The sequence below is a fragment of the Channa argus genome, chromosome 15 (genome assembly GCF_033026475.1).
Source record: "Channa argus isolate prfri chromosome 15, Channa argus male v1.0, whole genome shotgun sequence".
Classification (NCBI taxonomy): domain Eukaryota; kingdom Metazoa; phylum Chordata; class Actinopteri; order Anabantiformes; family Channidae; genus Channa; species Channa argus.
This window is the reverse complement of record NC_090211.1, coordinates 17,538,503-17,555,173: the sequence shown is the minus strand read 5'-3', so window position 1 is coordinate 17,555,173 and position 16,671 is coordinate 17,538,503. Positions and strand designations below refer to the sequence as shown.

Here is a 16,671-nt window from a genome sequence, read left to right as displayed (position 1 = left end):
ATCCTTACAAAACGTCACGAGTTACATGGAGAATCATGGGGGGATGAGGAGGAGTGACAGAAGTTAGCCACCAGCAACTGCCTACTTAACGATATTTAGCCAGCTACCGAAGACCACCATGGCCAACATCACCAAGAAAGTGTCGTGGTCCAGCCGGCCCGACGAGTCCGGGTCCGCCGGCGACGCTACACCGCTGCTCAACGGTTCCGAGCAGCCCAGATACTCTAGACAGGTACAGCTAGCACAACGGCTAACTGTTAGCAGTCAGCACAGTTGATAATAACATACTGTGTCGTGTTTTAATGACTGGCGTAAGGTTATGTTGGGTTCTGATTTTAAAACACTGCATGGGTCTCGTATGCTTTTATGTTTAGCCGCATACACAGCGCTCATTTTTGAGTCGTTTTGAGTTGTCATAGCATGTTTGCAACTGCAGATGAAGCAACAATCTTGTGTTTGGGACTGAAATTAACTCAATGAACGTGATTAAATTACTTTCAAAATGCGGGCAATTACGTTTTTAATTGTTTTTACGATGACAACTATTAGAATTCTAGTGGGATTAGTCTCTAGATTATTTTTATTCTTGCAGTCTAGTGGAAACACGAAAGAACAAATTCATAATGAGTAACGTTTGGTTGTTATGGATATATTTTTAATCTAGGATAGGTCAGAATAGTATTAAATATCAAGTACGACAATATTAACCTCCGTTAGTCATGATTAGTCTTTAGATTGAATGTTGACAGTTGTTAAGCTAACACAAAAGCACACTGGAAAATCCAACTTCCCTTTTCCCTCAAATGCTGGACCAGCAAGTTATCTTCTGAAAATCATAGTATACTAATTGGACATCTTTTGCTTTATGTGTTTAATTAGGGTTTTTACTATATATGAGCAGGTAAAGTGCTTATGGGAATACGCCTGAACTGGCATCCATTACACAGTGCAGATGTTGTCCAGTTTCCATACGCATTTGAAATCTGGACACACATTTTTTTTAGTAAACATAGAATGAAGTGTAGTCTAACATGATTGTATATGTGCACTCTTTATCCGTAGTAACTTTACCCTATAGTAATTGTTTTTCATCAAAAAAAACAAAAAACAGTTTGTGTACTTTGTTCCATCAGCCTTTAGCACAATCCCTTGCGTTTGTCTGACACACTGGCAGCACTTGTGGTGTTATTTTTTTATTGATTTTTTTATGTTGGGAACCCAGTTACGTTTGGAGCAATGCTAACAGCCTGAAAAATGCTACATACATATATTTCTGTTGCTGTCTATGATTTATGCAGAATTCTGCAGGAGGCAATATGTTTCACATAGGCAGGCTCAGCACGGTGGATTTGGAAGAGGAGATAACATCTGAAGAGGTAAAGTCAGAGATTGAAATTTCATTACACTTTTGTGTCGTTTTTGCTTCTTTAGATGATGACTCTATTAAGATCCTTAGCAGCGTTTTTGTTAGACTCCTGAAGTGTACAGCAGTTAGTTCATCACATATAACACTAACCCCCAGATATCTACAACAAAATCGGTCAGAACCAATCTACTTATGTCTTAAAATTACACATATAATATCAAACAAGTATATGATTGGTGAGATAAAGTTGAGGGTTCACACAGTAATGAATAATGTATAATTTTAGCTCAGTTGAGGAGTATGACTGCAGTCTAATGTGGGAAAGCTGACACAGAAGTGACTATATACAAGGCCAAATTGGCCTTGCGACAGTTGACTCATCCCGTGTGCATAAAAGGCACATGTTTGGAATCTGTCTAATGGTTTCCACCGTGATGGGTAGCAAATGATGAATTTATGCAGGCCTTGTGTTTATAAAGTGCTCAACACTGCTCACCCACTCATTCTTTTGTTTGCACAAATTGATTTATGCATCACACTTTGTCACTGGTGAAAAAAATAGATAAATTCAGAGAGGAAGCTTAGGAAAAGCTTCACTTTACTCTTATCATGGGTCTCAGTTTATAATGAAGTGAAGAAATGCGCCAAATTATCATTTTAAAAGTGTAAATAGTGTTAGTGTGGAAGGGACTCACACACCAGTCATTTTTAATGAACTTTATTTGTAGCTCAGTTGGTAAAAGGAGTCACCCACGGACCACAGGTTCAGCGGTTCAATCCCCAGTTACGGCTAAGTGACTCTGGGCAGGAGACACTTCGCCCATTCCCCTCCCATTGGTGGCTTGGGAGAGGTCAAAGCCTGGTAGAAATATGGGAGGGTTGCGTCAGGAAGGGCATCCGGCGTAAAAACTGTACCAAAACAACATGCGGCCAATGCTCCACTGTGGTAACCCTGAACTCACGGGATAAGCCGAAAGGACAAAAACCAAAAAAAAATTACAAATTTATCAGGCAATGAGAAAGTCTCATGAATGTCGTACAAGTTGCATGAGTCCGTTTAGTTAAGAAACACACAAAAAAAGAAATATGACTGAGGCTGCTTGGTTGTCATCTTTTCACCAGCAGATGGAAATTTGATGTTGTTTGCTGTGTTAAGTTTGGTTTATGTAACTAGTTGGTGCTAAATGTGTTGCCATACACACAGACAATTTAACATTAACATTGCACGTAAATGTGTTACTTTCAGCACAACTGTAAAAAGCCTGCACTGACACAGAAAAACAACAAACATTCCTACATGCATTCTCATTTTCATAGCTTGGGTTCTGTTTAAAGGCCATGCTGCAGAGAAAACACTGCTTTCTTTGTATTCTACAGTCACTGCATATTCTAGTTGTCTTAATGTTAATGCAGCAGTAGAAGAAGTCTGTCAAATTTGTCCTGTCTTTCTCTAAGTCCCTTTTTAAGAGTTAAAACTTCTTTCTCATGTTAATCCAAATGTATATGAATAGTTGATGTGCTCAGTGTCCACAATAGTTCCTTTGACTTCAGCCTTCTGCTGTTCCTCACATGATTCAAATGGTCAGAGGTCACTAAGCATTGGTTTGTTGACTTTTGTTTTTCCTGTATTGTTCCCTGTAGGACTCTCTTAGGGGGAGGCCCAAAGAGATCCCTCACAATGAGAAGTTACTGTCACTTAAATTTGAGGTACAATAGCACACTTCCAATTTTTAAATTATTCTGCATGCTCCTGATTACATGTAACAACAATGAATGCCACTGGGTGTAGGATTTTAAACTTCCCCACCCATCAAGCCATTAAACCCAAACAGCACTTGGTGTCAACGATGAAGGCAATAATCTTCTTAAACAGGCTGGAAACTTGCAGTAGTTGATTAATTCAGCTTTGTATTAACATATTTTACATTGCGATTCAGCTGCTGACATTACTCTGTTATAATGTGTGCATATATCATTTTCAATCACATATTCAGGTTTTGTTTTTATCACAAAAGAAACGTGTAAAGAGCATTGATTTTGTCAATATTTTGTGTGAGTTTGTGTGTGTGTATTATTCCAGAGTCTGGACTATGATAACATTGAGAACCAGCTGTTTCTTGAGGAGGAAAGAAGGATGAGTCCAATGGTGTGTAGTATTTTTTTACTGAGAAATAAAACAAGTTTATTTGACTTTTTTTAGTGGAAGAAATGTGTGACTGCAGTGGACATGATTTACTTTGCATAAAATTTCAATTATTCTGATCTGTCCTCTGTGCCTTACTTAATCTCTCTGTTTTCCTTGTTGTGTAATCAGAATTTCCGCTGTCTGGAGATCAGTCGTTGGGTAGTCTGCGGCCTTATTGGATTTTTGACTGGCCTCATCGCCTGCTCTATTGACATCATAGTGGAGAAACTGGCTGGGTACAAATATCAAGCGGTCAAAGAAAGTATCCTTGGCATTTCCTTGGCAAGACATCAGACTTTATTATAATAAAGTAGCATCTGTTCTTATCTGCCAAGCTGGATGATGGTTATTCACCCTACTACATAAACTATCATTTAATGAGTGTTAATGTTTCACCTATTATTTCTGGCTATTAAAACATAATAATCGGCTGTTGACCAGGTTGAGTATTTTAAGGCCCACTGCGAAAACTTCTCACGGGGACCAAATTCTTTGAGGAACTTTAGTCATCTACCTCTACCTGTGATGTAGGTCCAGGAACTATGTAAAAAGGGACCAACCATCACCCTTTTGATATGTCACCTGCTAATTTGATTAATCTTCCTGAAGCTTTGGTTCTGCTGTGACTGTGGACTGTAGTTTGTGAGAAAGAAAAATACCTGGAACTCCCCAGTGGAAATTGGCCATCTGCTAATAACATCCCCAGACTTGTCCTTAACCTTTGACCTCTCACAGACATAGAGAAATTCACAGAGGGGGGTGGCCTGTCTGTCTCTCTCATCCTCTGGGCTGTCCTCAACTCGTCCTTTGTCATGGTGGGGTCCATCACGGTTGCATTCTTTGAGGTAAGACTGAATGTAGAAATAATTTATAATAACTATATTCTTGCAGTGTGTGAGTTTTTTTTTTTTAAATAAATATTTGTTGGTAAAAAGCCTGTTACAGCACATGCCTCGATTACAAGCCTTTCAAACTGATGTGGAAGTGAAAATTTGCTTGTCTACACAAATTTACTTTCAGCAGTACGCCATACTGAAAATAAGTAAAGATGAATGTACTTCTCTGTTCTTGCCATTCTTGTAAACCACATTTTCGTTTCTTTCAGGAACAGCTAAGGTTTTGTTAGGTAACTTTATTGTTTCCTCTCGCAGCTGCGCTGGATTATAAAAATGGTTCCCTTGGGATTTTGTTGCTTAATCGTCTTCAAATGAGCCATTGTTACTTTTATTATAACTTATTATATTAACCCACCCACTGATCAATCATATTTACTCACAACTTATTACTCCAGTAAACACAAAAACTGTAGTTTGCTATTTATTCTATTTCTATTTTCTCTTTAAACCTTGTCCTTCCGTCTTTCTCTGTCTCACCCAGCCAATTGCAGCAGGAAGCGGTATACCTCAGATAAAATGTTACCTGAATGGAGTCAAGATTCCCAGGGTGGTACGACTCAAGGTAAACATACTTCAAACATGGCTATTAATAGTTGTAAATGAACCACGGTTTTTGAACTGGAAGGACCTTCCTAAACGTACACATTTACACTTTCTTACACACTTTTTTATTTGTCCTTCACAGACCCTGATGGTAAAGGTGTTTGGTGTCATCTGTTCAGTGGTCGGTGGTCTTGCTGTTGGAAAGGTAAATGGTATTTTATTAACTCCAAAAACAATTATCTGAGAAAATAACATGTATGTAAGGTCATGGTGCAAGCTTAATTTTGAGTAGTTTACGTGTACTGTAAATTCATGCAGAGAACTCCCTTTCACCCCTTCCCTCTTGTTTACCCACAATCCACCAGGAAGGGCCCATGATTCACTCTGGCGCTGTTGTAGCTGCAGGAGTTTCTCAGGGCAGGAGCACATCTTTAAAAAGAGACTTCAAGGTTAGTGTGTAGTACATTTATAAGAGTGTTTCTAAACATTAGTGTTTATTGGTTGTCTGACATCCATTTGTAAGCTATAAATAAGGAAGTTGTGTTTAAAAGCTGGTGTGTGTTTGTAGATGTTTGAATACTTCCGGAGAGATACAGAAAAGAGGGACTTTGTCTCTGCTGGAGCTGCTGCTGGAGTGTCAGCTGCTTTTGGAGCACCAGTTGGTAAAAACACAGCAATACACTCAACGGGAAATATACATTTTTTTATTATTAGTCTCCCTTAGTTATTGTAAGTAGTCTAGTGTAGACCTTTGTACCAGCGCTGTTGTGAGGTGATTGCATTTGATGACACAGTTAGCAAATCATAGGCTGGACAATAATCAGACACAAAATAGCTGATGAGATTTTTGTTTCATGCTACTGTGGCCCCTGACTGTAGTTTTGTTTGTTTGGAAAACAGGTGGCGTTCTGTTCTCTCTAGAGGAGGGAGCTTCTTTCTGGAACCAGATGTTGACATGGAGGATAGTAAGTGATGTGATCATGTGTGTCCCCCCTATTATAAGACCATGATTAATGCTCATACAGTGTTATTATGTCAATGCAATCAAGAGGTATATATTTCATAAAGTGGTCTTTTTTTGTCTCCTCTTTACCGTTTTTTTTTTTCCTCTCCTCATCTGCAGTTTTTTGCCTCTATGATATCCACCTTCACCCTGAACTTCGTTCTCAGTGTCTATCACAAAACCCCTGGACAACTGTCTAGCCCAGGTCTCATCAACTTTGGACGCTTTGATAGCGATGTGAGAAACTTGTGTAGCTTGTCTGTTTCCACCTTCATATTGTTTGCTAGTAAATGTTAAAGATTATATGTATTTTGTCTTTTCTCAGACCATGGCCTATGACCTCTATGAGGTGCCCTTGTTCATCATTATGGGAGCAATAGGTAAAAACTGTAGGCCTAATATAGGCCTTCACAAAGATATTGATATATAAGTATAGAGATTTTGAAAAAGTACATTCTATTGAGGAACGTTTCAGTTTCACCTTACTTCAGTGAAAATTCTGTGTTTTTTAGCCATGTCTAAAGGTTTTATTCTTTGCACTTCATATTAGTATAGTATTTGGTGTAGACCATGAATATTATTTTCACATAATTACTAAAATAGTATAATCAGTTATTTGTTACTGCCTAGTTTTGTAGTTGAGGAGAAATTTGACTTTTCCACAAGGTGCAGCATGCCTTTTAAATATGAATGTCTTCTGATTGACAGTCAGTGTGTGTATTTATTGTTTTTACTATCTCCTTCCTGGGCAGGTGGAGTGCTCGGAGCACTGTTCAACATTCTCAACTACTGGCTGACCATCTTTAGGATTAGGTAAGGCAGAAAGCTTAGAAATACAACTGTCATAGACTTGCAGTAGGAAAACTATTTCAAGATTTCATTATTTTTGTCATCCTGATTGTACTTATTGCAAATCTATTACTATGTTGCTCTATTGTGATACACACTGGTTCTATTGCAAGTCTGCTCATCTCGGAAGAATCCCCCCTTCAGCTGCTCTTTCTGAGGTGTTTGTTGTGGGTTCGGATTAGTAAAACAGTAAAACACCTTGATTAAAAAATGGTGATATTTAAAATGAAACTTTACTTGACATCAGCTGACACATGAATAGGCATACTGCATAATACATGTAGTATGCCAAATTCTAACAGCACATTGTAGCAAGAAGGCTTTGCTTTTGCCCATTGGACTGGGTGAGGTTCAAAACAAGGAAAAATCTTAAAACATCTTGTGATTGAAAGGTTTAAAAATAGTCACATTCTAAGAACTGGTACGATCAGTGGGAGACGAGTGATACGACCTGACACTTCTGATAAGATACCTGTGGTTCCTGCTTCCTTGTCTAAAGCTCCATGTTACTAAATACTAAAAACGGTGCAGCAATGAGTAAATCAATACAAATGACTTGTAGGCAACAACGCAGTCAATACAAACATCTGCGTTGCTTATATTATGTAAAAAAATACTTTAGAAATTAACATGCCATTAGCGAATGTCATTAAAAAGGATATTAATGTGTTTTTCATACTTATGCTTTCTTTCATACATGTGACTTATGAATGCAACCCCCACTCCCTCCAAATCTGTACACTATTGTGACAAAAGCATGTTTGCCACTTCACTTCTGGTAACTGAGGACTAATTGTTGCAGTTTTGCTGTTGGATTTTTTGCCAATTCATGCTGGGTGTGAGACTTTAGCTGCTCAGCAGTCTGTTGTTGCTGTTGTCTGGTTCACCTCTTTGTGATGCGCCACACATTAGCAATAGGAGACACTTCTGGACTGCTGGCAAGCCAGTAAAGCTCCCACATTCTGTCTACAAAGCCATGCGATGCACAGAATCAGGCCTGGATTTGTCCTGCTGGAATATCCACTGACTTCCTGGGGAAAAAATACAATGCCTTCATGGTGGTTTATGGCTAGATGGTCGTATACATTCAACAGTGGTTTTTGCCATTGGCCTTTTATACACTGAGCTTTCAACGGGATTCTTTAATCGCTTCAGCGATATGTGCAGTGAAAATGGTGAAAGCTCTAAATTCTCTGCTTTCTTGGGTGGAGAAATTATTATTATTTTAATTTCTTTGACTTTTTGAACCGATTCACAATTCTGTCATGCTTTTGCACGGAGTGATGAACCACGGCCCATCTCTGCTTGCAAACACTGAATCTTTTGATGGATGTTTCTTTCACAATCGATGCCCTTACCTGTTACCAATCAACCTTATTTTGCCTCTGTCACAACTTTATTGTGTGTTGCAGTCTTAAAACTTTCTTTGCTTGTATTTTCAAAATTAAGTTGAATTGGTCACTGAAAATTAGGTTTTATTTTTTGTCGGATTTGACAAATCGCAGATTTCAGTTTTTACAGACTTTTGGAAAAAGGCCATACTTTGCTAATATCACTCTAGATACAGAGATAACTATGTGGTAAGGCTGCGTATTTTACATTTCACAAGGGATCAAGATTATGAATTTAATTCTAAATGTTGGTGCCCCAATTATTGTAAGATCTAAAAATCTAAATCAAATGACTCAACTAGGTAATGAACACTTCTTTTTATAAAGTGCTTGTGTTGCCTTTGTCAATAAGAAACATTAACAAAACAGTGATAAAGTGACACACTGGTGATATGCTGACATTTCCTTAGTGTGTCACCTGCCTGGACTCTCCTGCTGCTAAAAATACACACCTGTCATCTGACACAGCAAAGTGTACCTAAGGATAAAGTCTGAGCTTGTGTCACATTTCATAACAATTATTGTCATTTATAGCCACATTGCCACAAGGCAGAAAACAGATATGGTTTTACAGCTCGCTGTTGTTTTGTCACTTGGGAAAGTCCAGCATTTCTTTGTGAATTAGTCATTACTTCAAATTGCCATGCTTTAGTGTCATTCAATTTATGTATTTTCTTTGTGTGTGTGTTAGGTATGTCCATCGCCCTTGTTTGCAAGTGATGGAGGCCATGTTGGTCGCCGCGGTGACAGCAACAGTGTCGTTCACAATGATCTACTTCTCCAATGACTGCCAGCCTCTGGACACGGACCAAACCGAGGAGTACCCACTGCAGGTATAAACACACACACTTCTTACATATTTCATTTCTGTCCACAGTCTGCACAGTCTCTTTGTTATGGAAATGATGGAAGTTAACACTTAAAGTACGTGGTATTGCAAACACTGTCACGCTTCAGAGTAGTTTTAACTTGCTTTGTTTGTTTAATGTATGTGGTGAAGCGTAACAGACTGACACATATGCAGTTTCAGATACGATTCTTACAGTGAATCGTAAAACATAAATGTAAAAAAAACAAATAGATTTTCATCAGCTTGGATTTGTGCAGCTTTAGCATGATTTCTGGACCACTGTGCTTAATCACAGCCACTCAGACTACTACTACTAGTACATCTGTATATTCTTAGTCCTGTTCAAAAAGAAGAGGCAGTGGTACAGTATATGTATATAACAAATATTACGGGTTGGTTTGCTAGTTTTTTTTACCTTTACCTTTATTATATTGGAGTGATATGTGACAAAGGAAATGCTTAAACCCAGGACAGACTTGGGCACTTTGAACTACTGACCTATAACAACATAAAATATGATGAGAAGCCTTGGTTTAATTGTTCATGTTCTGATGTCCTAGAACTAAACAGTAGATAGACAAATACACAAGAACACATATAATGATGGACTTTATTTGCATCACTTTCTGTCTTTTATTTGGTCACTCTCTTTTAGTTTTTCTGTGCAGATGGAGAGTATAACTCCATGGCAACAGCCTTCTTTAATACTCCTGAGAGAAGTGTCCGCAGTCTTTTCCACAACCAGGCAGGTAAGGCTAAAATAAGAAATTACAAGCAGGAACATTGGTCCGTTTTGTTCATTCCCTGTGTAAATAGTGCCATGTGCTCACTTTTCAAGGAACCTACAATCCTCTGACACTGGGCTTGTTCACTCTGACCTATTTCCTCCTGGCATGTTGGACCTATGGCCTGGCGGTGTCTGCTGGAGTCTTCATCCCTTCTCTGCTTATAGGGGCAGCGTGGGGCAGATTGTTTGGGATAATGCTGGCCACCATCACCCCCAACAACCCGGTTAGTGCGTTTTGTGTGTGTTTTTGTAGGCTCTGTAGGAGGAGGACAAGACCTCTTTACATTCCCATTTTGAAAAGAGGCCATGCTGATTTTAATTCAGTTTAAAATGTGTGTCTTATTTTAATGCTACAACTCTCATTTATAAGACACACACCTTTGCTTTATTTACTTGAGTTGAGAACATGTTCAGATTGGTTTGTAGCTTATGTCTCATATCACGATTGTTTCCATAACAGCAGACAGCATTTGGTTGCTCCATTGGTATATTGTCCAACCTCTTAGATGTGAATTCTTCTTTCTTTGTAACACTTTTTGGGCTTTTAGTGAAGGAAGCGAAACAATATGCAAAACGTTCTAGAACTATAAATATATTTTCCACCAGCTGCTGCAGTTAGCTATGCTGTTTGGTCACAGTGAGAATCGGCATCCAAATTGCTATCTAAGTGCTTGCAACATGATGTCGAAGCAAAATGATAGTGGTAAAAAGTGTAACCACTTCCTCAGTTTCAGCTGCTAAGTGGCACAGTGTTCTCACAGCTTAATGTTGCCTTCAGAAGGGCTGACTAAGGCAAACTTTGATCTCACCTCAGAAAGCTCCAAGTATCCAGTCTTGTACAGCTTTTAACTCTAGTTTCTATATGGAATTAGAATTAGGAACAGAAAATAATTTATATAATTGTGTTATTTTAGAAGTATAAGTAGTAATTTAAAACAAATGTCAAAAACTGGATAATAAAATAAAGTCTGATGGTGTGTGCCTTTGCTGTCTGTGTTTTGTCAGGTTTGGGCTGACCCTGGTAAATATGCTTTAATTGGAGCTGCAGCTCAGTTAGGTAAGTAGCTGTCTCATCCCATTAAAGAGTGCAATGTTAGTGCTTAACAAGAAAACAATGACCATCTTGTTACGTCTAACCAGGATGACAAATCATTGTACAGTTAAAATGGAAAGTTTAGTAATGTCCTGCTCTACACAGGTGGCATTGTGAGGATGACCCTCAGTTTGACAGTAATCATGATGGAAGCGACAGGGAATGTCACGTATGGTTTTCCCATAATGCTCGTCCTCATGACTGCAAAGATCGTCGGGGATTACTTTGTTGAGGTGAGCAAAGAGACTGAGGCCCCCTGTTTCTGCTTGTGTGTCTGATATGGCCCAGAAGTATTACAATTCATATAATAAAAGTGTTTGTCCAGCAGCACATGTATAATATTTAGAAACAGCAAAGAGAAACACTAAACAACCAAGCAATTAATTGAGAACAATGGCGTAAGTACTTTTAAAAAGGCAATGTCTGTAACGTGATTCTTCCTGGCTCAGGGTCTGTATGACATCCACATCAAGCTACAGAGTGTTCCCTTCCTGCACTGGGAGGCTCCTGCTACATCCCACTGGCTGACTGCCAGGTGAGGTCCTGTCTGATTTATCAGAGTCAGTGAGAGACATTGTGATTTAATGACACTAATAACTTATATTTGAAACATCCAACTGCACCTTTCCCTGCCTTTTACCTGACCACCTCCCCTTTATCTCACTTGTGTTTGCTTCCACATCATCCTCCTCCTACCTCCTCTAACCCAGAGAGGTTATGAGTTCTCCAGTTACCTGTTTGAACAGGATAGAGAAGGTTGGAACCATTGTGGACATCCTTAGCAACACATCTACCAATCACAATGGCTTCCCTGTCGTCGTGCAGATTACAGGAAGTGATGAGGTATTGTACATTTCTGTTGTGTTTTTAATACCTTTAAAATTTGGTTCATAAATTAATCTCACCATTTTTGTTCTCCTCCATTCAGCCAGAAAAACTATGTGGCCTCATCCTCCGCTCACAGCTCATTGTTCTTCTCAAGCACAAGGTAACTTCAGCCATAGGAAGAAGATGGTGACAACATTGTTAGATAAATTATTATATTTTAAACCAAATCATTGCCCTTGTTGTGCTGTGGTAGGTATTCATGGAGTTAGCTCGGTCCCGGCTGACCCGGAGGAAGCTCCAGCTGAAGGACTTCAGGGATGCATACCCCCGCTTTCCCCCGATTCAGAGCATCCATGTCTCCCAGGACGAGAGGGAGTGTATGATGGATCTCACAGAGTTCATGAACCCAACACCTTACACTGTACCACAGGTGAAACGCACACAGATGTTGAGATTTTTTTTACTCTAAGAGTGCACATTTTCCCAGATTTGATGAAGATTACGACTTGAAACTGGTTTAATATTAAATGTAACATATGGCCCCATACAACGCTTCCTCTGGTTTTTTTTTTAACCAGTTTTGTATTTTACATGATTTTGGGCTTTTAAGGTCTAGACTGCTCCATTGTAATAATGTTCTTGCCCCTGTTTCACGTATTAATTCTGGACAGTGTCAAGAGAAATCAGTCGCCAATCATGTTTGGAGTTTCGTTTTACACATCAGGAGTGTAGCGGGAGTCAGAAGCCACCTCACTCTTGATTTCAGTGCGTGGTCAGCGAACACAATGAGGCACAATCTGAAAGAAAGCATATGCTGTGGGAAACAGTGTTTTATGTACAGCACATTATATCCATGCATCTAAAGGAAGGTTTTATCCCTCGACTGGCACAACAATTAAGTGACAGAAACTTCGTCAACGCCCATTTGCTCTGTTTAAATCATCCCGACGTTTCGGGACAGAGCAATGTGCTGTACACAAAGAATACAAACTTTGGACTAGTGGGCTCACAGGATAAAGTCTGGAAAATGTTAGGAGTGTCTTTCTGACCTTTGTGTTCTCACATACAATCCCTCTGGACAAAGTCAGGATTCCAGTGTTTCAAAGAGGATTAATTTTTTCTAAAAACCTATTTCAGTCAGTCTTTTTTAACATTTTGTATGAATAAACTAAACTTCAACTTGATGTTTGTTTGCAGGATACATCTCTTCCTCGTGTCTTTAAGCTGTTCAGAGCTCTGGGACTGAGGCACTTGGTGGTAGTAGATGACGAAAATGGGGTAAGGGGTTGGGTTATTATCAATAATTTGTTCATATTGCTGAAGGCTGTGATGATGAAAGTTGCTCTGGTGTTACATCTTTGGTTTGGTCCATCTGCAGGTGGTTGGACTGGTAACCAGGAAAGACTTGGCCAGATATCATATGGGCAAACATGGCCTGGAGGAACTTCAGCTAGCTCAGACATAGTATACACAAACACACAGACACACATACACACACACACACACACACAAACCCATGAACTATGACCACCTGTTGCCTCATAAAGCTGTTCTGCTATGCAGCCCAGAAGGACACCATGAAGTGTACCAAGAGTGCACTTTTATTCTTCAACCCCAAAATGGTTAACATGACCACACAAAGTGACCCCACCCACAGGGCCAGGGTTACTAATAAAACGTCAAGTTTGAATGTTGTAATTACTATTGGTAAATGTGTATGATTAAATTTGTGTTAAGTTGATTTACTTTGAACGAGCCCTGGGTTCCTCATTCTGTCAGTATTAGCATTTTGAGTACTGTGTTTTTCTAAAACTATGCTTTGGCACAGGGCTTTTGGACTTTTTTGGTTTTTATATGCTTTTACACTCAATTTACAGAAGAAAGTCAGCTGGAAAATAGAAACTCCTCGGCTTTGTCTGTCTGTCAGATGTTAGGCCTGTTCTGCCCCCTAACTCCATAGGAAAAGTAAAATGTTAGTACCTAGTTTACCAGTGTTGGGATAATGTAGTGATATGTTATTAATGACATATATTATTCATTAAATATATTTTACAGAAAATTTAAAAAATTATTTTATGTCTTGTTTTTTGGCTCAACAAGACATTTAAACTGGTTTGCTTTGAAAATGAGTGAGTTCTCAAATTCAAGTTCAACAAATTCATTAACTGATCGCAACAGTTTTTAATCTTTTGTTCTCACAGAAGGAAGGAGGATATTTATTGATTATTTAGCATTCTGATTTTATTGTTAGGGGTGTGGATTGAGTAATTTATGGTTGGCAGAGTTTGGGTTTGACATCCCATAATTCACAACTCTTTCACAAGTTTTTAAGTAGGGAGACTTTAATAGCCACCTGATTATTTGACTCCTATTACGTTTGGCTACGAGATGCAGTTTGACAAATCAAATGACAGATTATTGGTTCCATCAGCTTTTATAAGCATGTAAATACTTGGGTATAAATGTTTGTACTACTGTAAATGGATTGGTACTTATAGATAATAACATGTTTACTTCCCCACCAAATGTTTGCACTTTACCTACTACTACCCACAAGTGTCCCACACGAAGCTCTATATGAATGTAAATCTTTGTTAACCACATTTTGAAAACGTTACCCCGTTAGAGACCCTCACAAAACACATTTTCTGTCTGATTTATATTTATGTTAATTTGTACATCAAACATTTCTTTAATTATTAGTGTTTCTTTTGTTTTGCACACATTTCTATCTTGTGATTTAGACTCTTCGGATTTTGTTGTACATCTTTGTTAAAATACCACTGGATATGCCTTTGTGAATTAATAAAGTTTGTATATATCTATTGTGACAATGCATTTATACATTTTGACCCGTTATTTTAGATAGATAGATAGATAGATAGATAGAAGAAAAAAATCTTCAATACCGCCTTAGAATTAGCATTTCAAGTACAATTCGCCTCACTCACAGAATTGTTTTTTTAATTACATTTTTTTTCCTAAAGATTAAACACATTTTGCACCAAAGATATTTCTCCGTTGAGTAGATGATATTCTGGAGGCCTAACACAGACCAGAGAAAATGCTGTAACAAAATGGGGGACCCTATGGGGGGGAAATACAGTAAATAAGGAATTAAATGTTGCATACTTTACTAAATATAATAGCCAAAACAGCTATTGTAAATGTTTTTTTTTTTGTTTTTTTTAAAGCAGCTGAAGAATTTGTTTAATATTGAATGACTGAAAGATTAGTTGTACTGGAAGGACCCAGAAACAAGAATATGAAATATTTATAACACAATCAATAAACACACCTACTCAGCCTATAGATGTCTTCTCTCGGTCTCCAGTAGATGTCAGAGAAAGGCAGGATATCCATCTCTGCAGTAGTTGGACCTGCTGATCGATTGAGTTCGAGTTTCTAGGTTCAGGTGTATTAGTTCATGTTGAAACTGGCAGTGCAAACAGACGCTGTCTATGTGGACGTCAGCCACCATTTCAGATGGAGAAACCACCGGATCGAGAACCCCCTGACTTAGAGACACACCAACAGCTACAAAATTAGGTTGCCATTGAGTTTTTCTTTGTGCAGTTACTTTTGGTAAATCTTTTGTCTCTTTGAGTTTGTGTCTCTTTTCTTCTTTTTGCATGTAGTTATGGTAATTAGGTCTTTTTTAAATTTTGATCATTTTCAATAGGGTTATACTTTTGTATGTCTTTAAGGTCAATTTTGGTATTTTATGAATATATTTTCATCTATCTAGTAATTGTATGTCTTTTATCTGAGCTCTGGGACTATCATACACTCCTTTTGTACTGGTTGATGGGCCTCCTGACCTGATCCTGTGCCAGGGAGCTTCATTCAGCAATTCATCTCTGTGAACAGCTGATGCCTTTGTTGTGTTTCTGTCCATTCATCATTGGTGCCGTGACAACATACTTTTGACTTACATTTTACTTGTTCAGTGTGTTTAATCATTTTAAGTCATGGATCACTAGAGAGACAATGTGTGGCCTATGGCTCAGATATTTACAGACACCGCCCTGAGAACTCCTCCAACCGCTTTCTGCATTCTGAACAAAACTGTGCAACCCCACTCCTCCTTTAGCAATAAACCACATGCCTTGGTCATACTTTACATTCTTACTTGGAGACAGCTTACGAGGGTCTGAATATACTGCAGAGACCATTTCAGTTATTCTGCTGAAATCAAATGCTCTTGACACCCAAATCATCTTCATGTTAATGACATTTAAATATCCTCTAAAATAAGTTTAAACTAACATGGATGAGCTTGAATTCCAGTTTACACACCTCCTGACAATAGTAGGTGAGTCACATACTTTTAACACAGTATTAACAAATGCTTTGCTCTATTCAAGTGTCCCCATAAGCCATGACAATGTAGCAGTGAGCCAGCAACTGCACCTAGTTCATATTTTTATTTACACCAGTGCATTTGAACATTTTCTTCTGTCAGGGTGTCAAGCTTTAAAATCTGTGTCAGGTGAAGAAAATCTGTTTCCTATTTTTAATTTCTATGTCGATTGCGCTCTAAGCTTATCGATTTCATGTTCCTTAGCACTATGTCTTATCCAGCTTATTTCTATTTCTTTAAAATATGGGGGAAAAGTTTAAAAAGTAGCTTTAATATTGTCTGTTAGGCCTGTGTTTTCCCTGCTACTTACAGAATTATTGAGAGAAACCCAACAAATCTCCCCTTAGCTCAGAGATGGAGGAGAAACTACCGTTAATCAATTAAACCTCAGCCAGAACCAGGATTAGAGTGAAGTGCAGCCCAGACCAGTGACACAACCACAAAGACAAGAATAGTTATGTGTTGGATATTTATGCACACAATGATTTACACTATATATATATCGACATACGCTTTT

The 16,671-nt window shown here is 38.4% G+C and overlaps 1 protein-coding gene across 2 annotated transcripts; it reads left to right on the top strand.

Annotated features, from left to right (window-relative positions):
• Window position 1: 1 nt before the first annotated feature.
• Window positions 2-14,627, top strand: clcn7 (chloride channel 7). 2 transcript variants are annotated; one of them, XM_067477522.1, is made up of 25 exons: window positions 2-232; window positions 1,299-1,376; window positions 3,008-3,073; window positions 3,447-3,512; window positions 3,681-3,813; window positions 4,287-4,396; window positions 4,929-5,009; window positions 5,133-5,195; window positions 5,356-5,439; window positions 5,559-5,652; window positions 5,891-5,955; window positions 6,114-6,230; window positions 6,319-6,373; window positions 6,746-6,806; window positions 8,925-9,066; window positions 9,739-9,832; window positions 9,922-10,094; window positions 10,876-10,927; window positions 11,069-11,196; window positions 11,413-11,498; window positions 11,674-11,806; window positions 11,892-11,951; window positions 12,045-12,221; window positions 12,989-13,069; window positions 13,170-14,627. In XM_067477522.1, exons 1-25 carry the CDS (start codon window positions 119-121, stop codon window positions 13,254-13,256), a joined length of 2,400 nt encoding a protein of 799 aa, XP_067333623.1. In that variant the 5' UTR covers window positions 2-118; the 3' UTR covers window positions 13,257-14,627. The 2 variants fall into 2 exon arrangements, with proteins under 2 accessions (XP_067333623.1, XP_067333624.1); XM_067477523.1 differs by lacking the exon at window positions 1,299-1,376.
• Window positions 14,628-16,671: the final 2,044 nt, after the last annotated feature.